Raw genomic sequence first — 25,661 nt, forward strand, 5'->3', positions numbered from 1 at the left:
TGGTTGGAGCATGCATATTGTTAGAGAAGAACTTTGGGCCGCTAACTAAAGCCATGATTCATGGTGGAAGTTTCAGTTTGGACATATATCCTCAATCTCATATGAGAATAATAATTGTTGCCACATGCTTATGCATTAAAGAGGAGTCCATTATCTCGTTGTCCATGTTGTCCCGGTATGGATGTCTAAGTTGAGAATAATCAAAAGCGAGAAATCCAAAATGCGAGCTTTCTCCTTAGACCTTTGTACAGGCGGCATGGAGGTACCCCATTGTGACACTTGGTCAAAACATGTGCATTGCAAAGATCCGGTAGTCCAGGTTAATTAGGACAAGGTGCGGGCACTATTAGTATACTATGCATGAGACTTGCAACTTGTAAGATATAATGTACATAACTCATATGCTTTATTACTACCGTTGACAAAATTGTTTCATGTTTTCAAAATAAAAGCTCTAGCACAAATATAGCAATCGATGCTTTCCTCTTTGAAGGACCATTCTCTTTACTTTTATGTTGAGTCAGTTCACCTATATCTCTCCACCTCAAGAAGCAAACACTTGTGTGAACTGTGCATTGATTCCTACATACTTGCATATTGTACTTGTTATATTACTCTATGTTGACAATTATCCATGAGATATACATGTTACAAGTTGAAAGCAACCGCTGAAACTTAATCTTCCTTTGTGTTGCTTCAATGCCTTTACTTTGATTTATTGCTTTATGAGTTAACTCTTATGCAAGACTTATTATACTTGTCTTGAAGTACTATTCATGAAAAGTCTTTGCTTTATGATTCACTTGTTTACTCATGTCATTACCATTGTTTTGATCGCTGCATTCACTACATATGTTTACAAATAGTATGATCAAGGTTATGATGGCATATCACTTCAGAAATTATCTTTGTTATCGTTTTACTCGCTCGGGACGAGCGAGAACTAAGCTTGGGGATGCTTGATACGTCTCCGACGTATCGATAATTTCTTATGTTCTATGCCATATTATTGATGATACCTACATGTTTTATGCACACTTTATGTCATATTCGTGCATTTTACGGAACTAACCTATTAACAAGATGCCGAAGTGCCGGTTCTCGTTTTCTGCTGTTTTGGTTTCAGAAATCCTAGTAACGAAATATTCTCGGAATTGGACGAAACGAAAACCCAGGGGCCTATTTTTCCATGGAGCTTCCAGAAGACCGGAGAACATACGAAGTGGGGCCACGAGGTGGCGACACCACATGGCGGCGCGGCCAAGGGGGGGCCACGCCGCCCTATGGTGTGGCCCCCTCGTCTGGCCCCCGACTCTGCCCTTCCGCCTACTTAAAGCCTCCGTCGCGAAACCCCCGATGCGAAAAACCACGATACGGAAAACCTATGCGAGACGCCGCCGCCGCCGATCCCATCTCGGGGGATTACGGAGATCTCCTCCGGCACCCTGCCGGAGAGGGGATTCATCTCCCGGAGGACTCTACACCGCCATGGTCGCCTCCGGAGTGATGAGTGAGTAGTTCACCCCTGGACTATGGGTCCATAGCAGTAGCTAGATGGTTGTCTTCTCCTCATTGTGCTTCATTGTTGGATCTTGTGAGCTGCCTAACATGATCAAGATCATCTATCTGTAATTCTATATGTTGTGTTTGTCGGGATCCGATGGATAGAGAATACCATGTCATGTTAATTATCAAGTTATTACATATGTGTTGTTTATGATCTTGCATGCTCTCCGTTTCTAGTAGAGGCTCGGCCAAGTTTTTACTTTTAACTCCAAGAGGGAGTATTTATGCTCGATAGTGGGTTCATGCCTGCATTGACAGCGGGGACAGTGACAGAAAGTTCTAAGGTTGTGTTGTGCTGATGCCACTAGGGATAAAACATTGGCGCTATGTCCGAAGATGTAGTTGTTGATTACATTACGCACCATACTTAATGCAATTGTCTGTTGCTTTGCAACTTAATATTGGAAGGGGTTCGGACGATAACCTGAAGGTGGACTTTTTAGGCATAGATGCAGTTGGATGGCGGTCTATGTACTTTGTCGTAATGCCCAATTAAATCTCACTATACTTATCATGTCATGTATGTGCATTGTTATGCCCTCTCTATTTGTCAATTGCCCGACTGTAATTTGTTCACCCAACATGCTTTTATCTTACGGGAGAGACACCTCTAGTGAACTGTGGACCCCGGACCATTCTTTAATACTGAAATACAAATCTGCTGCAATACTTGTTTTACTATTTTCTCTGCAAACAATCATCTTCCACACAATACGGTTAATCCTTTGTTACGACAAGCCGGTGAGATTGACAACCTCCACTGTTTCGTTGGGGCAAAGTACTTTGGTTGTGTTGTGCAGGTTCCACGTTGGCGCCGGAATCTCTGGTGTTGCGCCGCACTACATCCCGCCGCCATCAACCTTCAACGTGCTTCTTGACTCCTACTGGTTTGATTAAACCTTGGTTTCTTACTGAGGGAAACTTGCCGCTGTGCGCATCACACCTTCCTCTTGGGGTTCCCAACGGACGTGTCAACTACACGCATCAGTATCTATCTTCTTCTTCATCTTCTGACTCCTCGAAATCTTCCTCGAGGTCTTCCACTCGGGATGACTCGGTTCGTCTGTTCTGAGATGGGAGAGGCCCTAGACGCTTGAACACTGAAACCTCACCTGTGTCCTCCTTCTGCTGTTTACATTCCGGGCAGTTGTCGATTGTAGGCAATCGGCTCATTCCTGAATCCCAGCAGTGCTTAAAGAAAGGACAATCCCAGTGTCTGTCCATGTCTTCCTGCTCTCTTGACTTCCCCTTAGCGCGGTGCTCATATCCTTCGTCACCTCTATCATACCGACGATATTTTCCGTTGTCTACATCAGACCGACGATATCTTCCGTCATCTTCGTCGTACCGCCGGCGTCGGTCGTACTGACGCTCATATTTGTTAAGGAGATGCGCGGAGAGCGGTCATTGATACCGCACATTTCTCACTTGTTCCTCGGTGATGTACCGTCTGTCATCATATCGGGGCCGGTCGCGTGGGCCGGCCTCCTCCTTTCCTTGCCACGGGAGTGACCGATTTCTTCTTTATCCCTGCCATGGTGGTATACAGGCCCTGCCATGTTAACATCGAATGAGAAATCTAGCTGATGCCTCGTGGAGTGACTGATTTCCACCATGTTGACGCCAGGAAACGGTTGAGTGTCCACTTTCATGGCAAACTGACCAAGGATCAAACGGCCTTGTTCTATCGCCGTTTGGATCTGCCGACGTAACTTTTTGCAGTCATTGGTGATATGGGTGAACGAGTGATGCCACTTGCAGTACGGTCTCCCGTTCATTTCTTGCGCCGTGGGGATTTTATGGCCTTCGGGTAACTTCAGCTGTTTTTCCTTAAGCAATAAATCGAATATCTGCTCAGCTTTGCTTACATCGAAATCAAACCCTTTTGCAGGCCCTTGTTGTTTCACCCATTTGCAGGACATGGGAACTGCTCCCCGAGCCCATTCAGCCACGGCTACTTCCTGGTCTTCTGCAGAGTCCCCAACTTTTTCTGCCTCGACCAGGCCTATCGGACGCTTGAACTTGTCTTGGTACAATTCTGGGTGACGCTGCTCATACAATGTCAATTTCTGGACCATGTGCGCCAGTGAATTGTATTCCACTTGGAAAGCCAGATCCTTGATCGGCGCTGCGAGGCCCAACACTGCCAGATCGACTGCTTCTTTCTCAGTTAAATGAGCCGAATAACATCGGTTCTTGACAGTCCCGAAACGCTGAATGTATTCCGACACCGTTACTCCCCGCTTCTGCCGCACCTGCGCCAGATCGGCAATGCCAGCTTCAGTAGCTTCTGAGTGATATTGAACATGAAACTGCTCTTCCAGTTGCTTCCACGTCCGGACTGAATCTGGTGGCAATGAGGTGTACCACCCAAAAGCTGGTCCCGTGAGAGATTGCGCAAAAAACCTTACACGTAACGGGTCTGATGCTGAAATCATGCCCAACTGTGCCAAATATCGGCTCACATGCTCAATTGAGCTAGACCCTTCTGATCCATTGAACTTTGAGAACTCAGGGAGCCGATACTTGGGCGGCAGCGGGATCAAATCATATTCGTTGGGGCACGGCTTGGAATAGCCGATTGTTCTCCTCTTTGGCAGGATGCCAAACTGGTCTCTCAAGATTGTACTGATTTGTTCCACGGTATGAGCTGCAGGGGCTGAGCTTTCATGACTCGTTCCGGTGGCATATTTAGCTAGCCACGCCTGTTTATCGGCGTCCGCTCCAGAAATTCCTCCCGCTGCAATCTGGTTCGTGCGCGCCAAGTTATTGCAGTCCGGCACGTATGTGCACACGTATCCATGTGGGATTTCTTTAGGCGGCTCATACAGGAATTGGCAATCGCCAGGATCGCCTCCAACCTTGTAGACGACGTATGCCGGTGAACCACCGTGGCTCGGGAGCTGCAAGCGCGAACGGCAGTGCGGTCCGGTGCAGGAACGGTATTTCCCCTGGTGAGTCCCTAGGGCAGGCCCTGACGGAGAGTACTGATGCTTCATGATTTCCTGAACCACGCGAAACGCAATGCGCTCGAAAGCGTTCACCGGGCTCTCGGAATGACGGTGTAGAGAATGAGCCACCATGTAATTAACTTCCGGCGCGAGCTGCGGTGCGTTCCTCTGAAGGGACAGATAGATCTACTTCATCGAGAACGCCTTCGGGTGAGAACCCTCTCCACCTAATGCCATGTTGACGGGTCCTCTCGAAATAGCCGATGAGATCGGATTCGAAGACGGCTTTAATCTCATCATATTTCTTCTTGTGCTCCTCAGGCAGATCTTCGTACGTGATTGGTTTGTCCGCCATCTCAGCTGCAGATGTTGACGCAGTTGCTGTAGAATGTCCCACCGGGCGTGCCAGAATGTGTTGCCTGCCAAAACCCACCGGCGAGCAGCGACGAGCAACACGAAGAGCCGGGAGGCTCCCAGAACTGCTGGCGGGTCCTGGTCCCTCGGGCGACGGCCCGCAAACTCCGGCACACGTCCTTGCTGTTGCGAGGGCGTGCCACCTGACCTATACCTGGTCAGGAAGGTGATGGATTGCTTCAATTAGTTTCCTGCATGGCAGACACGTAAACATTAAATCCGAGCCTCGATCGGCTCTCAGGTTACCCTGTGAATCGGCTCAAAGAGCCGATTGACCCATGGTTCGTATTGGATCTACGATAACATGGGGATCCTGCTTTATCAATACAAAGTTAAATCAATCTATGATAGTCTAGGGCTTTCACCGCATAATCGGAACATCCTACGCGTAGTTGAGCCTGGCAGATACGAAAGATAATAGAAAACTAGTCCTAGAAGAGGCCTAAAAACCAACACAAAGTCGATTCCCGGAACAATCCCTCTAGGATCGGCAAACCATACCTTACGCACTACTGGATCGTTTAACCCGTTTGCAAGGCCTAACCATGCGGATATCAAACTAATCCTTGGAGAACAAGGAACAACCATAACAGATCAGATCTACTAAATAAAGACCAAGCAAGACGCTGCCCTTACACCCAAGATAGGTGCAAAGGCAGCTAGATATTTAGGGGCAGCATAACTACGCTAACATATCAGAAAAGTATTGATGTTAGCCCCAAAACATCTATGATAACGGTATTGCTCGCCATCAACAAGGCTTTAGTACGAGCAACACAAAACAACGAATAAACTGATACTGCTCAGATCGCAGGATGCGATCTGGGCAGCATGACGCTTACCTGGAAGAAACCCTCGAAACAAGGGGTGGCGATGCGCCTAGATTGTGTTTGTTGTGAACGTGATCGTCCTCCTTTCTCAATAACCCTAGGTACATATTTATAGTCCGTAGACTTTCTATCTTTGAAATAAACCTAATTGTGTACGAACCAAACTCTATCTCTTAATTCTAAACTGAAAGTGATCTACCATAATGTACAAATATACGGGCAATCTAGCCCAAACTCTCGCACGAGGCCGATTCAGAAACACTTTATGTGCATATCCTCTAAGCCCATCTCAATCACGGCCCATCTCCTCCTTTGGCTAAAATCCGGCGATAACAGACGCGCGGCTGGGAACATTTTTTTCTCTGGCGTGCCCCAAATCCCTTTGGGGGACGCGGCTGGATATGCTCTAAGTAGTCTTATACTTCCCGGCGGAGAGCATCGAGCGCATCAAGTACGAGTTGAAGCAGGCTGCGGGTGAGGGTTGATCCACCTTCGACGCGGTGACAGCCGTGTTGTTCAAGTGCCACGCGTTGGCTCTGGCTGCGGTGCTCCCTGACGACGCCAAGGTCCGGGTCGGTTTCGCTGCCGGCATGTCGTGGTTTCGATCACGGTAGATGCTGGGGGTGGCTTGAGTAGAGGGAAAGTGAGCCCTCTATGGACGTCGACGGTATCCGGATGTGGGATTGGTACACAGCACACGGTGATGTACCCAGGTTCAGGGCCCTCGCGGTGGAGGTAAAACCCCTACTCATGCAGGTCTAATGTACGATATGTCAGTATATGAGTGATACAGAGAGTTGTTTTTCTTGAAGAGGAAGAAGCTATTGTGAGCTGAGAAGAGCTCGCGAGAGAGGCCCCAAAGAGACTGCCATGCGTGTACACTGCCATCCGTGGGAAAAAGAGTCATCCTCACGCACTGTACATGATTTGACTACTGGGTCTTATCAATTGTACGCTACAGTAGCACTATTGCTCTACGGTGGTATACTTTAGGACTATTGATAGCTATACGTAAAGTAGCATGATGCTCTATCTTGGTCTCTTGTCGCTGCAGAGCTGGAGCCCGAAGCCGGCCCACCCGGCCCGGGCAGGAGCCGAAGTAGGCCGGGGAGGCCGCACCGCGTTCTTGTTCTTTTATCTTCTTTTCTTCGTATCTTTTGCCCGTAACATCTTTTCTAGATCTGCGAAATATTGCGTGCTTGTTAATTCGAGAGCTTTGACATACCGAGAGTCATCGCCGGCATGGCAAGCGGCACCTCCTCCGCGGCGTGCTACCAACGGTGGACGGGTACTACGGCAACTGCGTGTATCTCGCGTCCGTTGCATCACTAGTATAAAAAGAGGCTTCCATCCGCCCCCATTAGTCCCCAAAATATAGGAACCGCGACTAAAGGGGTCTTTAGTCGCGGTTCGGGAGGCGACCCGCGACTGAAGACCTGGGCCCAACGCGCTCGGTGGCCAGCTGGTGGACGGGAGGAGCTTTAGTCGCGGTTAGCCAGGCCAACCGCGACTAAAGGTCCTCAGGCCTGGCCCGAAGGCCTTTAGTCGCGGTTGGCCATGCCAACCGGGACTAAAGGCCCATCCCTATAAAAGGCAACTCAGCTCACTTCACTTAGCCATTTGGTGCCACTTCTCTTCACAATCTTCACAAGGGGTGGTGGGTTTGCTTTTGCTTCCTCTTATGCACACAAGGTGTTCGATGAAATGACCGAGAGCATGAAACAAATATGATATGAAGTGTCCGAGCCACACTTGAGCTTTCTCATTTATTTTTCCTCCTCGATCGTGGTTAGCAACTTGAACCTTTCATGTGTCATTGATAAAATATGCATGTGTGTAGTTCATTGTTTAATTTCTATTATTTCTAGCTAGTTAGTTTAACAAATGCATGATGGTTAATTATATACTTTATATAATAATAATGCGGATGAATCGGCAATGGATGTACGGTAACCGACTCTCCGGCGAGTTCACTACGGGTTTGAAAGATTTCCTCGTAGTGGCTAATGCGAACAAGCGGGGGTTTTGTTATCTCGTCCATGTGTTGGCTGTAAGAATCAGAAGGGTTACTCTTCCTCAAGAGAAGTTCACCTGCACCTGCTTCGGCACGGTTTCATGCCAAACTATAATTGTTGGACCAAGCATGGAGAAAGAGGGGTTATAATGGAAGAATATGAAGAAGGGGATGATATCATCGATGACAACTATCCTGATCATTCGGTGATACTTTCATGGAGGATGCTGAAGGTGGGAAAGGTGAAGGGGAAGGTGAAGGGGAAGGTGAAGAAGAGGCACGTGATGAGCCCGTTGATGATCTTGGTCGGACCATTGCTGATGCACGGAGAGGCTGTGAAACTGAAAAGGAGAGGAAGAATTTGGATCGCATGTTAGAGGATCACAAAAAGTCGTTGTACCCCGGATGCGATAATGTCTGAAAAAGCTGGGCTGCACACTGGATTTGCTGAAATGGAAGGCACAGGAAGGTCTATCTGACTCGGGATTTGAAAATTTGCTGAAAATGATGAAGAATATGTTTCCAAAGAATAACAAGTTGCCTGCCAGTACGTACGAAGCAAAGAAGGTTGTCTGCCCTCTAGGTTTAGAGGTTCTGAAGATACATGCATGCATTAACGACTGCATCCTCTACTGCGGTGAATACGAGAATTTGAATGAATGCCCGGTATGCACTGCATTGCGTTATAAGATCAGAGGCGATGACCCTGGTGATGATGTTGAGGGCGAGAAACCCAGGAAGAGGGTTCCCGCCAAGGTGATGTGGTATGCTCCTTTAATACCACGGTTGAAACGTCTGTTCAGGAACAAAGAGCATGCCAAGTTGTTGCGATGACACAAAGAGGACCGTAAGTCGGACAGGGAGTTAAGACACCCTGCAGATGGAACGCAATGGAGAAAGATCCACAGAGAGTTCAAATATTTTGCAGCTGACACAAGGAACATAAGATTTGGTCTAAGTACAGATGGCATGAATCCTTTTGGCGAGCAGAGCTCCATCCATAGCACCTGGCCCGTGACTCTATGCATCTACAACCTTCCTCCTTGGTTGTGCATGAAGCGGAAGTTCATTATGATGCCAGTGCTCATCCAAGGTCCGAAGCAACCCAGCAACGACATCGATGTGTACGTAAGGCTTTTAGTTGATGAACTTTTACAGTTGTGGGGCAGACCTGGTGTACGTGTGTGGGATGAGCACAAAGAAGAGGAATTTGACCTACGAGCATTGCTTTTCGTAACCATCAACGATTGGCCTGCTCTTAGTAACCTTTCAGGACAGACAAATAAGGGATGCAATGCATGCTGCACTGCTTACATGAGAAGTTTTATTTTTCTAATTTTTTTGATATATTATTTGTATTTTTAACATTTTGAAATGAATTAGTTTTATTTTTCTGATTTTTTGATATATTATTTGTATTTTAATGATTAAGAAATAAACTATTTCTCAAAAATACGCTTTAGTCGCGGTTGGTGAGACCAACCGCGACTAAAGACCTCTTCGCGCGGGAAAGAAGGAGACAGCGAAAAATCACCCTTTAGTCGCGGTTGGTGGTCAATGTTTATAAAAAGGCGCGCGCCCGCGGTTCACTTCATCTCCTCTCTCTCGAAGACGCCGAAACGCTGCCGCCGCGCCGATCGAAACTCTCCACCGCCGAACTCCTCCCCCGAGCGCCCCTGCTCGTCGCCACGTCGAACTCCTCCGCTGCCGACGAACTCCTCCGCCGCTGAACTCCTCCGCCGCCGCCCTTCTCGTCGCCCACGTCGTCGAACTCCTCCCGCCCCGTACGTCTGCCGGCCTCTCGCCCGCACCGCGCCGAACTCCGCCTCCGCCGCGCGCCGGCGCCGACGCCGACGCCGCTATTATTCCGTCGAGACCGCGCGCGCGCCACACACCACGCGCGCCGGCTGCCGCCGGCCGCGTCACACACGTACGGGAGAGGGGCGCCACAGTACACACGGCGTCCCTCTCTCACAATCTTTTTTTTTGTTTTTTTAACTTAACAAAAAAATTAACTTAACAATTTTTAAAATTAATTTAACAATAAGTTTAACTTAACCAAAAAATTAACTTAACCAATTTTTTAACTTAACAATAGTTCTAGTTGTGCGCCGCCCCCTCGCCGCCCCCTCCATATACGCGCGGGTTTTTTTTGTTTTTTTACGAGAGAGAGAGGATCGGAGGGGGCGGCGAGGGGGCGGTGCACTACCGCCCTTTTGCCACCGCCACCGCGCGCCACCGCCCTTTCACCACCGCCACCGCCCTTTCACCACTGCCCCCCTTTCGCCACCGCCACCGCCCCTTCCTTTACTTAATATAATTAGTTTTTACTACATATTTTCAGGAGTGACATATGGCGGATGATAGAGCCGACCCGATTAGGGAAAACTAGAATGCGGAAGCTGAGGCACATCTTTTCGGCATCATAAACGGAGACATTCCTTATGTGCCGGCCGAAGAAGATGAAGAAGGGCATGTCTCTTCTTATCTGAATCTTGACGGTGAAGGTGAAGGTCGTCAACAAGGTGATGACGAAAGAACGGACACTGTCGATGGAGGTCAACCGTCAACAAATGACGATGGATATAAGCAATTAGCAACCACCTCCGGCGAGGTATATATATACATTGTGCCTCTGGTGATACAAATTTACCGATTTGAATAAATATGTGTATTAACGCGACTCTCTTTCTTATTTTAGCCCTCGGCCGGATCGTCGAAAAAATCGGTGAAGACAAAGCGTGGCAAAACCAAGACGTTGAAACAAGGAGTAACATATAACATCGATGTTATCAGTGCAACCGGCAGGCCACTGGAGCCCAAAGCGACGTATACCAAGTTCATCAACCAATGCGGAGTCGTTGTTAGAGACAGCGTCCCGATCACCGTCCAGGAATGGCATGAGCGAGTGAAGGCACGTGTTGGTTTCAGTTTTGTCAACAAGAGAATGAAAAAGGAATGCTGGAGAAAGCTTATGGAGCATTTAATTCTACCTCCGGAATACAACAAATACGATGAACAGGGGAACGAGGTAGAGGGGGGACGTCATAGGAGGAGGCTAGTCAAAGAGTTCGCTCTTCAGAAGATGACCGAATCATTCCGGACCCACAAGAAAAATTTAGCGGATAAATATGTCAAGAAGGGGAAGACTCCGGGTTTCAATGGACAGTTGATGACCCAAAAGTATAGGGGGTGTATCGTAGTACTTTCGATAAATAAGAGTGTCGAACCCAACGAGGAGCAGAAGGTGTTGACAAGCAGTTTCGATGAAGGATTCACTGTAAATGCTCACAGACAAGTATTCAGGGGGTTTTGATATAGCAGATAAATAAAGTACAAGTAAGTAAAATGCGAGAGTAATAGTTGCAGCGAGTGGCCCAATCCTTTTTAGCACAAAGGACAAGCCGGTTTGTTTACTTATGATGACCAAACGTTCTTGAGGACACACGGGAATTTAGTCTAGTACTTTCGCTTCATATAGTTGATCAATCTTCATTGTTTTGATAAGTGTTGTGTGGGTGAACCTATGCTAATGCATCGCCCTTCCTAGGACTAATACATACTTGTGATTATACCCCTTGCAAGCATTCGCAAATACAAGAAAGTAATTAAGATAAATCTAACCACAGACCTTAAACTCGAGATCCCGCTATCCCTCCCGCATCGATATACCAACGGGGGTTCAGGTTGTCTGTCACTCCGGCAACCCCACAATTAGCAAACGAATACAAGATGTATTCCCCTAGGCCCATAAAGGTGAAGTATCATGTAGTCGACGTTCACATGACACCACTAGAAGAATAACACCACAACTTAAATATCAAACCATTGAATATTACTCAACATATAGTTCACTACTAACATTTAGACTTCACCCATGTCCTCAAGAACTAAACGAACTACTCACGAGACATCATATGGAACACGATCAGAGGTGATATGATGATGAATAACAATCTGAACATAAACCTTGGTTCAATGGTTTCACTCAATAGCATCAATAACAAGGAGTAATCAATACCGGGAGAGTTTCCCCTATGAAACAATCAAGATTCAACCCTAGATGTTACAACGGTGATGAGGTGCAGCGGTGGAGATGACGGTGACGGTGGTGGAGATGATGGTGATGATGATCACAATGAAGTCCAGCTCGATGACGGTGACGATGGTGTCGATTTCCCCCTCCGGGAGGGAATTTCCCCGGCGGATTTCAGCCTGCCGGAGAGCTCTTTTCTCTTTGGTGTTTTCCGCCCCGCAGAGGCGGCTGTGTCTCCTCGCGATTATTCCCCGCACCTTAGGTTTTCGGGTAGATGAAGTACGCGAAAGAGAGGCGGCCGAGAGGGGCTATGGGCCCCCTCCCCACAAGGCGGCGCGGCCAGGGCAGGGCCCGCGCCGACCTATGGGGGGGCCCTGGCGGCCCTCCTCGGCTCCTCCTTCTGGCTGGCTCATTCTTTTGGAAAAATAAGATCTTCGGTGTAATTTCCGTCAATTGTTGATCTTCAGAAATATTGCATTCTGACGGTGCTTTTTCCAGCAGAATCCTGACTCCGGTGAGTGATTCTCCAATAATCATGAAACATGCAAAATAGGTGAAACAACATAAGTATCATCTCTAAGTATGAAATATATCAATGAATAACAGTAAATTATGATATAAAATAGTGATGCAAAATGGACGTATCAACAGTATGAGAAGCTGGAAGATGATTGGCCCGAATTTGTGAGGCAAAAGCAATCGGAGCAATTCAAAGCTATATCGGGAAAAAATAAGGCAAATGCGGCTAAGAAAACGTACAATCATATTATGGGGCCAGGAGGATACCGCCTTTCGGAGCCTAAGTGGCAGAAGATGGAGGACGACCTGAGACAGCGAGGAATCCCTCTAGGTACAGAGGGATGGGACCCAAGGGCCAAAATCTGGTGGTACGGGCATGGGGAATCGCTAGACCCGGTGACAGGGGAGTGTGTTCACCGACAGCCAAAGTTTAAACCCACTGAAGCCCTTATTAATGCAATGACCAAAGCTCAAGAGGGGAAGATCAGGTTCAACAGAGAGAACAACGCACTGACATTTGCCCTCGGGAATCCTGAACACGGAGGACGTGTACGAGGCAAAGGCGCCATTCCGTGGAAAGTAGGGTTTTCCCAGGAAAATGACCCGTACAGTTACAGAAGCCGTAAGAGAAAGAGGGATCGGGATGCAGATTTTGTGGCGCACTTGGCATCGGAATTCTATGAGATGAAGAAAATGGTGCATGTACTAGTACAAGAAAGATCGGTAGCTGGGACGCATGAAGATCATCCAGCGGATGTCGGAAGCCAGCAGCGGAGAAGCAGCGTGGCTTCCACGGAGGCCCCGCCGGCTGATGCTAATGCACCCTTGCTGGCCCCGGCTGGTGCTAATGCACCGATGATCTATATTACTGCACCGGAGCCTCCTCGCTACCCCGTGGACGATGTAAAGGAGATGAAAGAATGTGATCTGCATTATCCAGTGGGGAACATTTCCATGAAGGTAGCCATCGGCACTGCTTTACCCTGTACACCTGGAGCACTCCACCACAACAACCCCATTGAAGATGGTTATGCTCGTGTCACGGTGGAAGACATAGTCCAAGGGTTTGAGGACCTGGAGATTGACTATGCTACACCCGAAGGGGAGAAAAGACTTGGAGATGTCAAGCACCAGTTCATTCTATGGAAAAAGAAGTTCATCAAGTTTCCAGGCGAGGCGCCAAGGCCAACAAGTCCACCCCCCTCCGGTGGTGGTGGTGGCGGTGGTGGTGGTGGTTCACCTACACCTCCTTCACGTCAGCCGACGCTGCCCCCCAATCCACCTCCGGCGGGTAAGCAGACGCAGCCCCCCAGTCCGCCTCCGACAGGTACGCCGCCCCCCAATCCACCTCCGGCGAAGAAGCAGAAGCAGTCCTGGACTATTAACCCGGACCCTTATGTACGTAAGACCACAAAGGTACCGGAGCCATCACTGAAGCCTCTCCTCCCAAGGCCTTGGGAACAAAGTGAAGAGCAAACCAACTTGGCCGCGGCTGCTCAGCATGAGAAATGTAAGGCGGATATGAAGGCGAAAAGAGAGCCTGAGCCCAAGCCAGTATTTTCTGAGAAGGAAAAGAAGTGGGCTAAGTCATTTTTGAGCACACCGTCCCAAGACGAGAAGAATATGTCTGACGACTATGGACGTGAACTTCGTAGGCAAGCACTCATATTGAAGGAGAAGAAAGACTTGGCGGAGAAGGAGAAGAATGCCTTGGAGGAGGAGAAACAAGAAAGTAAAAAAAGCGGGAAACAAGTTGCCCAGCTCGGGGAACCAAATAAACAATCGATCCCCCCGCTCATAGTGAAAGCCACCGGTCCGGATGCTGAACTAATGGACCCCGCTATCATAGCAGCTGCGGCAGCACAAGGAATGACTGTAACGGTTGCCAGAGAAAAAGCGGCCGAGATCGGTATGACTCTTCGTGCAGTGTTAGGCCTTGAGGAGGCGCCAATAAGTGAGGTAGCAATTACATATGTGCCGAATGGGCCTCTCGTCGTGCCTGTGCAGGAAGAGGATCTACCAGCACAAATGCAAAATCTGCTACGTTGGTACAAGGGTTACATAAAAAATAACGCCGACAAAGAATATATTTATGCGGAAGTTAGACATGAGCATCACTTCAAAAATTACTATGTAATAGTTCATATGAGTGAATTGTTCCAGCTGTTCAATCTGCGCGAGCTCGACAAATCTATCATCAGTTTCTATGTTCAGTAAGTGATTTATTTTTACCTCATCTCGTTCATTGCTTGCACTATATATTTTCCTAACTATATTGTTTTGTACGCTATTATGCAGAATGAATATTGGGGAATGCCACAAAAGGAACATCCATGATGTTGGGTTCATTGACCCACAAATCGTTAATGAATATAGACACCCCCTAGACGTGGAGCAAGACCTGTGGCTTTTTCTTACAAAGCAGCAAGTCAAAAGTCAAATTCTATTTCCTTACCATTTTGGGTGAGTGTTTCTGTCTTGAGCACATTCTCTTTTGTTTACTCCATGCATGGTATGTCTAATCGATGAGTTATGCATGACACTCGTGCATGTATCGTGTCCGTAGGTTCCACCGGATTCCGCTAATAATTGAATTTCACACCTCCGAAGTTCTCATCATGGACACTCTGAATATGGATCCAAAGCTTTGGGTCAACATGAGAAATATGGTGCAAAAGTAATTATTTTCAATCATTTGCGCTCTATATCGATCGGCCTCTTTCGTTCATTTCCTAATATCAAGTAACTAATAACTCCCTTGTTCATTTAATTTTCTTTGCCTTGTAGGGTTTGGAGACGGTTCTCAGATGAAACGGTCGGTGAATTAAAAAAAAGAGCTAGAATTTAGAAGGTTACTGTCTGGGGATATTCAGCCACCGGGAACCAATCTATGTGGATACTATGTTTGTGAGTTCATCCGGAGATACACCTCTGAGCGGAAGCCGTCGGAGAACAACGTCAAGAGGAATAACTTCCGGAAGACGCTTAGTCCAGAAGCTCGCTTCCAACCAATTCAAGAGGAACTAGCGTGATTTTTGATAAGGGAAGTCCTCCATCCTAAAGGCGCACACTATTACGAGGACGTAGAACTTCTGATGCCGTAAATTGTGTATGGAAACTTGTTCGAAATTGTATATATATATATGGTCATCCGAGATTGAATATATATTGTATATTCCTCTTGAATTCTTCTTGGTTCTAATTTCAAACTTGTTTGAATTTGTACATTCATATGCATATGGTGGCGTAGAATAGTACTGAAACTTCTTCAAAATTAAAATAAAACACAAAATAAAATATAAAAGAAATAAAACAATACAAATTAAAAAGAAACCAGATTTAGGTGGGGGGCTAAACCCTAAACCCGCGGAGGCCTTTAGTCGCGGTTAGCCTGGAGAACCGCGACTAAAGGTCCTCCGCCCCGACGGACGGCTGGCGTCCACGTGGACGGGCCTTTAGTCGCGGTTCGTAAGAAACCGCGACTAAAGGGGGGGCCTTTAGTTCCGCATATTTAGTCTGGGCATGCACTGGCAGGGCCGTCCGGGAGTCGCCACTGGCGGTGCTTGTCGGCGCGGTACGGGAAGCGAAGGAGGCCATCGCTGCGGGGTTCGCGGACTGGATGCGCGGCGACGGTTTCTACAACGTGTCGCTGGACTACAACACGACGATTCTGTCGGACTGGAGCCGCCTAGGGTTCGACGAGGTGGACTACGGCTTCGGCGTGCCCAGTTACGTGTTCCCGCACAACGACCATGTTGACTTCGTGCCGGTGTTGAACTACGTCAGCCCGCCGGCGCCCAGGCGCGGAGGCATCCGGGTGGTGCTCCGGTGCGTCGAGGAACATCACGCCGCCGTGTTAGCCGTCGAGCTCGCAAAATTCGCCTAATTATTCTCCTTCTCTTGGGCATGTAGGACATGTTCAGGTGAGATGAGACGTTTTAAACTCGGTGGTTGATGGTAGTGAATAACTCGGTGGGGGGCAATTCCATCAATGATGATTTCGAATGCAATGCCGTTCAATAGTGTAGCCAGTTGTTGACTATAAGCCAAGTACCATATCATCTATAGCCAATTTAGAGTTTAGGGAATGATATTTTGGCACATGGGAGTGTATGCTCCCTTTATTTTGAAATACATGTTAGATACATTTTAAATGTCAAAAAAATTGAAACAAAAATTTCGCACGTACATCTTCATGTGCTACGCGCTCACAAAGTCGTTTCATGAAAAATTGACATGTCATGTGGCGTGTGTAAAAAAGACAAAATTCGGTGCTGAAACAAAGACTTGTCACAAGATAAATTTTCTCTTTTTCGCTTAGACTACAAAAAATATAATTTTTTCGTGAAACTTGATGAATACACTATATGAAGATGTACATGTAAATTTTTTTGTCAAAATTTTTTAACACTTGGAAATATGTTTTTATGGTAGAGGGATCATACGCACCCGGGAGCCGAATTGAGTTTCTGATTTAGAGTCAACATATATAATAGTGAGCTATAAAAATATAGTATCTTATCAATGTATGACCCACCTTTCACTCTCACAAAGTGCCTAGGAGCACGTGCTAGAGCTGACTCTTGCATAAGAGCCCACTCTCCTTCTCTCTCCGCCTCTCTCTCATCCATCTAAACAATAATATACTATTTTAATCCTTATAGCCAGCTAACTAGGACTTATTGGACTTGCTCTAATTATCTCCTTCCGCATTTCCATGAGTTTCTCTCAACTCTAACTGCAAAATATTACTGTGCAAAGCACTCTCTGTCGTGGTATGTTCCTCGTTCGATGTACGTGGTAGCTTGCTCCAGAAACTGTAAGGGCATCTCCAGCCGTTGGTGCTCCCCACGGCCAAATCTGGCGCTAAATACCGTCGGATTGAACGAAACTTTCGATCGGGGAGCGCCGAAGTTCCAGCCGTCTCCCCGGTAGACACCCGGTGTTCGGCATTTTTCAGAAAAAAAAAGCGTCCCTGAAAACGACCAAAATCAAATATCCAGCATAGTTCGGTAATTTTGGCCAGTTTTGCCAACATTTGGCTTATTTTTACAAATAAATGTTACAGTTCAACAAAATAAGACAAGTTTTCAAACAAATCAAATGGAAACTAGTTGGTGTTGCCTCGAAGCATCCATATGTGCTCCACCATATCATCCTGCAACTGTTGATGCATTGTGGAGTCTCGAATCTCCAGACACATAGCGATGAACGCAGCCCACGATGTCGGCACCTGGTAGTTAGGCTGTGCAAGAGGACCTTCTCTTTCATATGGTGCAGCTTGTTCGCTCAGAGGAACCGGATACTTCCACTCATTCTCGATAATCATGTCGTGTAAGCACACACAACAGTTCATCACCTCCCACATCAAGTCAAAGCGGGGAACCGGACAACAGCAAATCTCTGCTGGAGGACACCAAATGCACGCTCGACATCCTTTCGGCAACCTTCTTGTTCGTTGACAAACTCCTGCTCTTTCGGGAGGACGGGGCTTGAGATAGTCTTCACAAATGTCGCCCATTTTGGATAGATACCGTCTGCAAGATAGTATTCCTTGTTGTACTGCCGGCCATTGATCACAAAGTTAACCAAGGGAGCATGACCCTCAACAAGCTTGGAGAAGATCGGCGAGCACTGCAAGACGTTGATGTCGTTCTTGGATCCCGGCATACCAAAGAAGGAGTGACAAATCCAGAGATCACGGGTAGCCACTGCCTCAAGTATCACAGTGCAGCCTTTTATGTGACCCGTGTACATTCCCTGCCATGCAAACATACAGTTCTTCCATTTTCAATGCATGCAGTCAATGCTTCCAAGCATCCCTGGAAATCCTCGAGCTTCATTGACAGCGAGGATTTTAGCAGTGTCTTCGACAGTGGGTGATCTCAAGTAGATGTCCCCGAACACTGCTATCACCGCCCGCCCTACATCCACCTAGCACATACGGGTTTGTGATGCACTACCTAGAAAATGGTCAAAGGACAAAGGTGCACAACTTTGCAAACAGTTTTTTTGTTTAATAGTAACAATAGTTTACAAATTGTTTCAAAATGCATACATTATACATAAACACATAATGGGAATTTTCTATTTTTTTGATATATTATATATAATTTTCGGTTATAGAATGAAATAGTTATGAAATTGACAATGTTAAATCATTTTCTAAAAAAGTTTTAAAAAATAAACTATTTGTACCCTCGGGCATATAGCCACGGAGGGGTTGGTCCATGCTCCGCTATTGTTATTGCAGGTGACCCATTTAAACCCACCCCAAAATAATGCTAAAATCAAAGTCTCATCGCTCTTTTTTTTCTCCCAATCAGTGGGACCTACCTGTAAGCTCCACCTTCCCGAATCACTAGTCATGCCCGCATCTGGCGTAGGGTCGGACAACCTCACGTTGCCATCGCTGGCGGAGGCGGAGGCGGGCGAGGTGAGGCCACGTCCTTGAACGGCGCTTCATCGCACCTCACATGCACGGCTGTGGCGTCGCCAGAGATGGGGGATTCCATGACCATGCTTGGGAGCTCGCGACGACGCGTCGTCTGGCCACTCCGTCATCGTCCTCTCCTTAGTGTGGCCACTACGACGCCATCCCAACCTTAGCCTTTCTGCACGACGCCGTTGAAGGCGGTGGCTCGTCGGGGCACCTGCCATGGAGGAGAGCCATTACCTCTCCCTCTCGAACGGTCATGACCGGAGATGAGGAAGACAAGAACCCGGAGAGCCATTAGCGACGCATTAGAGATAGTACAAAAACCAAAAAAGAGAAGGGGCAAAACGTAAACTTGTACCTAGCCCACAAATTTCTATAATTTGATTTTTTATTTATTTCGTTAATTAATTTGTATCTGGGTTATTTTGGACCCACTGAGCCAATGGTCTATGAACTTCAGATTGCTATAAAAGCAGTTGCATATAACAATGAGCTATGTGTGAGCTTCCCGCAAAAAAAAAAGAGCTATGTGAGCTTGTGGCAACTAACTAGATGTCTTTTTTTCTGAGATCGAACTAACTAGATGTCGACATAGCAAATCACCCGAGAATACATCGAAGGTGTTGAGAAATACATCGAAGGTGTTAATGGCCAGATGACGGGTAAATCAAAACGTCCCTCAAACGAGACCGAGCTGATTTGGGCTAGCTAGCAGAGCCATAAAATAAACCCAACGGACAAAACCATAGCAAATCTCCCAAGCAGGCGCCATCCATGAATTCGATCATTCATGGAAGCGGTGCCTGTATTGGCTGGGCGGTTGCGGGTGTTAACTTCCGTAATCATAACTCCCTCACCCACCTTCGCCACCAGCCTAGGCTATCAGAGTTCACACTGACAAAATGTGGAGAGTGCGTGTGTCGCTAAAAAGCCCATTCTTCCGTGACGCCCACGGCCCGCAGACTTCATCGGAGACGGGAAAAGTATAACTAGGAGATGCATTAGCACACCCTCAAAAAAAAAAAGGAGATGCATTAGCAAAATCGACCAAAAGATGCAGAAGTATAAGCTGGCTACTGTACGTGAGCGTACAGTTCATTGGATCAAAGGATTATGATCACACGATAGAAGTTCAGGTAATTTCAGCTACATTAAATTAGTCACAATCTATCTATAGTAGTAAACCAAAGTTCCGATGCATGGGCGTCTTTGTTTTCGCTATCTCCAAGAAATAGCAGCCAGAGAGTGCTATCATCATTTCATGTACTCCCTCTGTCCCGCAAAAAATATTATAGATTTATTAAAATTTAGATGTATCAACGCACTAAATAGTGTCTAGATACATCTAAATTTAGACAAATCTAAGATAACTTTTTTGGAACGGAGACATCTGTAGTCCGTGGATCCCAAAACGAGAAACTGTAGTTCGTGGATCCCAAACTGTGTGTGTAATAAAGGATCAGAGGCGGATGCATATTTCTCTTCTCTTGTTTTCTGAATATTGTTTTTCTAAATCCGGAGGTATATGTATATGTGACGAATATTGTTTCAAAAAAATGTGACAACAAGTTACGAATATGGAGCTGGTAATACAGGTATTATGAAAGGATGCCATTTCAGGAATTGAAAGAGACAACAACGAAACAAACCACTCATATATCAGACTTACCAATATACACATATAATTCATATACTCAAATATATGTATTATTACTATTAATTTTAAGTGACTAAATGACCGGCAATCCCAGAGAATGTTAAACAATGCTCACATCATGGAATTTTTATTTTGTTATGTTTTAATATCCATTTTGCCACATTATCTAATATATCCCTGATGTAATGCCAGAAAAAGTTACCGAATGAAAACCGAAGAACAAACCCTATTCTCCAAGATCTAGAGAGACCATCCTATTCATCTCACCGGTCCTTGCATTGGCTCCACTCACCTCGGCCGTCAGACGATACAATACATTCTAGGAAGTGGAGCAAGCCCTGATGTGGATCAAGGCTTGGCATGTAGAAGGTTATTTTATGTTTGGTGTGTGTCCTCCTTGATTAGTAACTTTCCAGGGGTGCATGCTACATAGTTAATTTGAAATTGAATGTTTTATCTTCATTTCGGTGTGCCTACCGTAGTCGACACCAAGGAGATTGTAATGTATATGTCTAGTAAAACGATGGGTGGATCCTAATCTAGTGGATGTTCATCCGAGAACTTAACATAATTTTTTGGTGGTTTCATTTTATATTGGTTAATACTTCTCCCAGTTAGGTCTTTGGTGCTCTCTTCTTCCCTTAGCATTTTTCGATTGAAAGTCACCAACTATTAGGATGGGCGGCTCATGCGCCACACTAAACCTTTGAGGTTAGTCCTCGAAGTAAAGTTTCAACCTTTTGTAGTTTTTTCACCGCGTGCTTGGAGGAACAGTGAGATGTTACGATTTGAATTGTCAACAAACATCGACTTCACAGGAACTTGAAGTTGCTTTTATTTACCATTTGGAACCTTTATTGCCATATTGAGATGACATGTTCATTCTATTGGGTTGCCTCTGTATATTCAATAAAGTAAGTTTGATACGAATAAAGATATATACATGTACTGAGAAAATACCATAGTTCCTACTCCCTCCGTTCTAAAATAATTGAAGCTCTAACTTCACCCTAAGTCAAACTTCTTGAAGTTTGACCAATTTTATAGAAAATATATCAACGCCTGGACCATGAAATTAACCTTGTTACATTTATCACACAGTAAAGTTTCATACTATGTAGAGATTTAACATTGCACATACTGGCACATTTTCCTATAACATCGGTCAAACTTCGAGAAAGGAAAAAAATAGAACTTCAATTATTTTGAGACAGAGGGAGTATATCCTAACCCATGTCCTTGAAACTTTTCTAAATAAAAGTGCAGATAAGTTGATATGAAATGGCGTGTTAGAGTCCGAGCATATAGGATTTATTAGTCTTGTTTTGAACCTTGCCCAAATTATATTTAGCCATATAGGGCATACAGTCATACGAGGAGCAGTTTCATGTAGCGGATCTACATAACGGATATACCTTTTAGGGAAAATTTGGCCTACTAGGATTGAATGGTTTGAGCCGTATCTTCTTGATCCAATGATTACAAAATATTCACATTTTAATTAGAAAATTTATGTGTGACTTGAGGTTTTGAACAGAGCAACTGTACAGTTGCACATTCCAAAGAACTAAAGCAGCGCATAATTCTTGTGTGCAATTCAGCGATGAAAGAATCTACTGCTCCCTTAGAAAGAGCAAACCAGATAGAGGAAACCAGATATTTGTACGGATGTATACAGAAAAACACCATGTCTACATATATATGCATACTTAATTTAAATGTTGAATATTATGAAAAAAAGATAGGATCACGCATATCTATAACTTCCATTAGCCTTTATTAACTCCTCCAATTGAGTTACACTGCAAGGTCTCTGGGATCAAACTGAAATGGACAGTGTTACACCAATTAAATTTTACATACATTTAACTGCATGGGTGGACTAGAAATATCATAATATATACCAATTACCTATTTCGTTGCACATATAGCCTTGTCCTAGCCCGGGTAATGGACTATATAGTACATATGCATAAGTTTACCATATAATGGGAGCATATACTCCTATATAATAAGAGCATCGATCCATGCATGCAACTAAGAATCCAAGTTATTTGAAGCTTGTGGAAACCTTGGGAGATTCTAGTAGAGGGTTCCAATCCCATATCTTCTCCAAGCTAGGGAAGTTAAGCAATGGGCCTTGAAATGGCGGCGTCGGCTGGTTAGGGCTTGCAGCATGGGTGTAAGTTCCGATCGCCCTACTCAGCTCGTCGATTGGGATGGTTGCCATTGCCGAGGAGCTTGTGTTGAGCAGGGAAGCGTGCGTGGAAGAAGGCAGATGCATTGCTGCTGGGTTGTTTGGTCCCTTGAGGTGGTGGTAGAGTGACGTTCCGTCCTCCTCCGTCGACGTGATGGAACTCAGGGAGGAAGCCGTCGACCGGAACATTACTGACGGTGGTGTCGCCCCTGCCATTGCTGCAGACAGGGACATGTTCGTCCCTCGGGTAGCGTGAGTGTTGTATGACTTGAGAGCGGATGATGACTGGTGGCTGCCGCCGTCCACGAACATTGGCGGCTGGCGGCGGTGCGCCGCCGCTGCCGCAGCCCTATGTCCTGTTGTGGTGTGCTTCGTTGTTGTGGCCTTTGAGCCGGACGATCGTGTTGTTGTGCCGATGAGGTGGAAGTTGTCGTCGATCCCTGGGCGTTTATAGACCCGGCAGAGTGAAATTTCCTGACACATATGCACACACATGTCTCATGGATGGATTCTTAATTAATTAGCATAATCAGAATGAAAATTGGTTGACCAAATATGTGCAGAGACTCCCACTATATATCCCTACTCTAGAATGCAAATATAGGTTCATTCTATTTCTATGTAACTATTTAGTGTTATGTATGGATTGAAAAAAAAAACACCATTCAAATGATTTCACGTGCATGCGTATGCATGGCAACATGAGACGAGACCCACTTCCTAAAAAAGTCATAAGGAAGAATGGAAGAATGGAAGGCACCAAATTGTAAGCAAACTAGGCACACAAAAGACTTCTGTCTCATCTGTTTCATGCTATATGAAATTAGGAGCTGATCTCGAAGCCACCAAAAAGGAACAGCAACACACTATATGCATCATATCTAAACTGTATGTCCTAGATTTGTGCCAAAAGAACATTTTAACAGTGTATTAAAAACAGAAGATTGCAAGCCCTAAAACATCAGACATACTACTAGATTTATCGAAAAAAGTATGCATGCCTTCTGTACATATAATTTTTGAGTGCGAGTTAACATCATTGCATATAAATCTACGGTCAAGTACCATATTTTATGGGAAATATCGCAAAAGGATTTGTATTTCTAATCAGAGTATGAAACTATGAATACAGATCAGTGCATAACAAAGAAATGGAGAAGGAAAGGAGAATGCACTTTTTATTTATTAGTTATCACAGGGTTGCAGCTTTATACATACCAATGATGTCATGTACATATACTTACAAAAAGGTAAGATAAATGGTGGTTAGGAAAAAGCTGTATGTGAAAGAGTGTAACAGATTTCCAATGAAGGCTTATATAGTCAAGAATCAACATCGATCCATACAAAAATTAAAAGGGAAACAGATTTCCACAAAATTTAATTAACTTAACTCTTTGTTGCCTATAAAACACACAAAATGACCAGATATACAAAAAAAAAGGACACCATCTTAAACCCTTATAGTATTTTAGCAAAAAAAACAAGAATGATCTTGTATATATTTCTTAATTGGACCTTACCAAAATTCTTGCGCACGTAATTTTCAGTATGCACTTCGAACACCTTTTCAGCAGACAATATGTGCAATCAGTTCCAGTTTGGGTACACATGCCAACGACTAGCAAAAGCAAATCTCTCCAGCCATGCATCATATATCATATCAACGCAACACTCCAGAAGTTTAAAGGAAATACTTTCTGAGTGGACACATCAGGGTCATTTTATGCTTTTTGCAACAAGATCTCTCCCCAAAAACTCAAAATTTAAACACCTCAAGATTCAAGTATCTGTTCGCATTTCTTGCAATCTGAAGTTCTTTCTTCTTTTTCTTGTGAAAAAATAGCAGTAAATTAATTATGAAAGGAACTGTTTAACAAAAGTACAAAAGGCATGATGCTTATACATCGATCCAACAATTAGCAGAACACATCAACAGGTAGGTCGATCAGGTTTAGTAGTACCTTCTGGTATCGTTCGGTTTCGCCGTGTGGGAGGCGATACTCGTTCATGATCCAGCTGCTGCGGAGTCCCTTGGGCGCCTTCCCCACGTAGAAGACGAGTGTCTTCTTGAGGCCGATGGAGCGGTTGCCTTCCACAACGCGCACCATCCTGTCCGCCCCCGTCGCCTTCCAGTACCCCGACGGCGTCACTCGGTTCGGCCGGTCGCCGTTCCGGTACTTGCGGTCCCGAGGCACGTAGAAGAACCACTCCTTGTCCCCAATCGACGCTAGAGCTATACACAGCATATGTAGAGATCGAGAGTCACATGAGAAAAGGTGAATAGGTTCACATGAAATCAACGAGATCAGTTAATTAAAGGGGATCTCAAGTCACGTGTGCATGAAATCATATGCGCGGTGGGAAGCCATGATTATAATTAGGTGGATTCGTTGGGCAGTAGCATACCGGGGAGATCCCATGGGTCGTAGCGGTAAAGGTCGACGGAGGCGATGAGCTCGATGTTGAAGCGCTTGCCGTCCACCTTGCGACGGAGGTAGAACTCGATCAGCTCCTCCTCCGTCGGGTGGAACCGGAACCCGGGCATCACCGTCTCCACGTGCTCGCCGTGCTGCTGCAGCTGCACGCCGTCGACTTCGCCGCCGCCACCGTGCTGCTGGTGGTGGTCTGGTACCGATCCGCCCATGGTGGTCGTCGGCCTTGATCGAGTCATATCGATCACCTCGTTCCCCAATACCCTCCCTCCGCCGGCGCCCTTTATAGCACAAGCAAAGCTGTTAGGGGAGAAGAGGACTGAAGAAGTACTAGTCCTAGATAGATTGTGCAAGCTAGCTACACCACTAGCCCTAGCTACACATACACGCCACACGGTGATACGCACGGCGTTGTGGAAAATGAGACTGATTGATGCAAGTTGTACTGATCTAGCTGGTGGTGGTCCGGGGTAGAGAGATAATTAACGAGAGAAAATAGTACTACCTCTGTCCATAAATATATGTCGTAAGTTCATTTAAATTTAGATGTATCTAAATACTTTTTTAATGTATAGAACAATTTTTAGGCTATAGATACATTCG

The 25,661-nt window shown here is 45.8% G+C and overlaps 2 protein-coding genes across 2 annotated transcripts in view; one reads left to right on the forward strand and one right to left on the reverse strand.

Moving 5' to 3' along the window:
* Window positions 1–16,315, forward strand: part of LOC124655619 (acyl transferase 5-like) — a 56,918-nt gene extending 40,603 nt beyond the window's left edge. Inside the window, exons 3-4 of the mRNA XM_047194488.1 lie at window positions 6,991–7,088; window positions 15,856–16,315. Of these exons, the coding sequence (XP_047050444.1) occupies window positions 6,991–7,088; window positions 15,856–16,216 (459 nt within the window). The 3' untranslated portion in view covers window positions 16,217–16,315. The remainder of the gene's footprint in view (window positions 1–6,990; window positions 7,089–15,855) is intronic.
* A 5,865-nt stretch (window positions 16,316–22,180) lies between these two features.
* LOC124690989 (NAC domain-containing protein 35-like) lies at window positions 22,181–25,330 on the reverse strand. Its single transcript, XM_047224294.1, has 3 exons — window positions 25,033–25,330; window positions 24,588–24,859; window positions 22,181–23,097 (listed from the first exon to the last, which is right to left on the reverse strand). The coding sequence occupies exons 1-3, from the start codon at window positions 25,295–25,297 to the stop codon at window positions 22,477–22,479; spliced, it is 1,158 nt and encodes a 385-aa protein (XP_047080250.1). The 5' UTR covers window positions 25,298–25,330; the 3' UTR covers window positions 22,181–22,476.
* Window positions 25,331–25,661: the final 331 nt, after the last annotated feature.

This window comes from Lolium rigidum, chromosome 1 (assembly GCF_022539505.1).
Source record: "Lolium rigidum isolate FL_2022 chromosome 1, APGP_CSIRO_Lrig_0.1, whole genome shotgun sequence".
In the NCBI taxonomy this organism is placed as follows: domain Eukaryota; kingdom Viridiplantae; phylum Streptophyta; class Magnoliopsida; order Poales; family Poaceae; genus Lolium; species Lolium rigidum.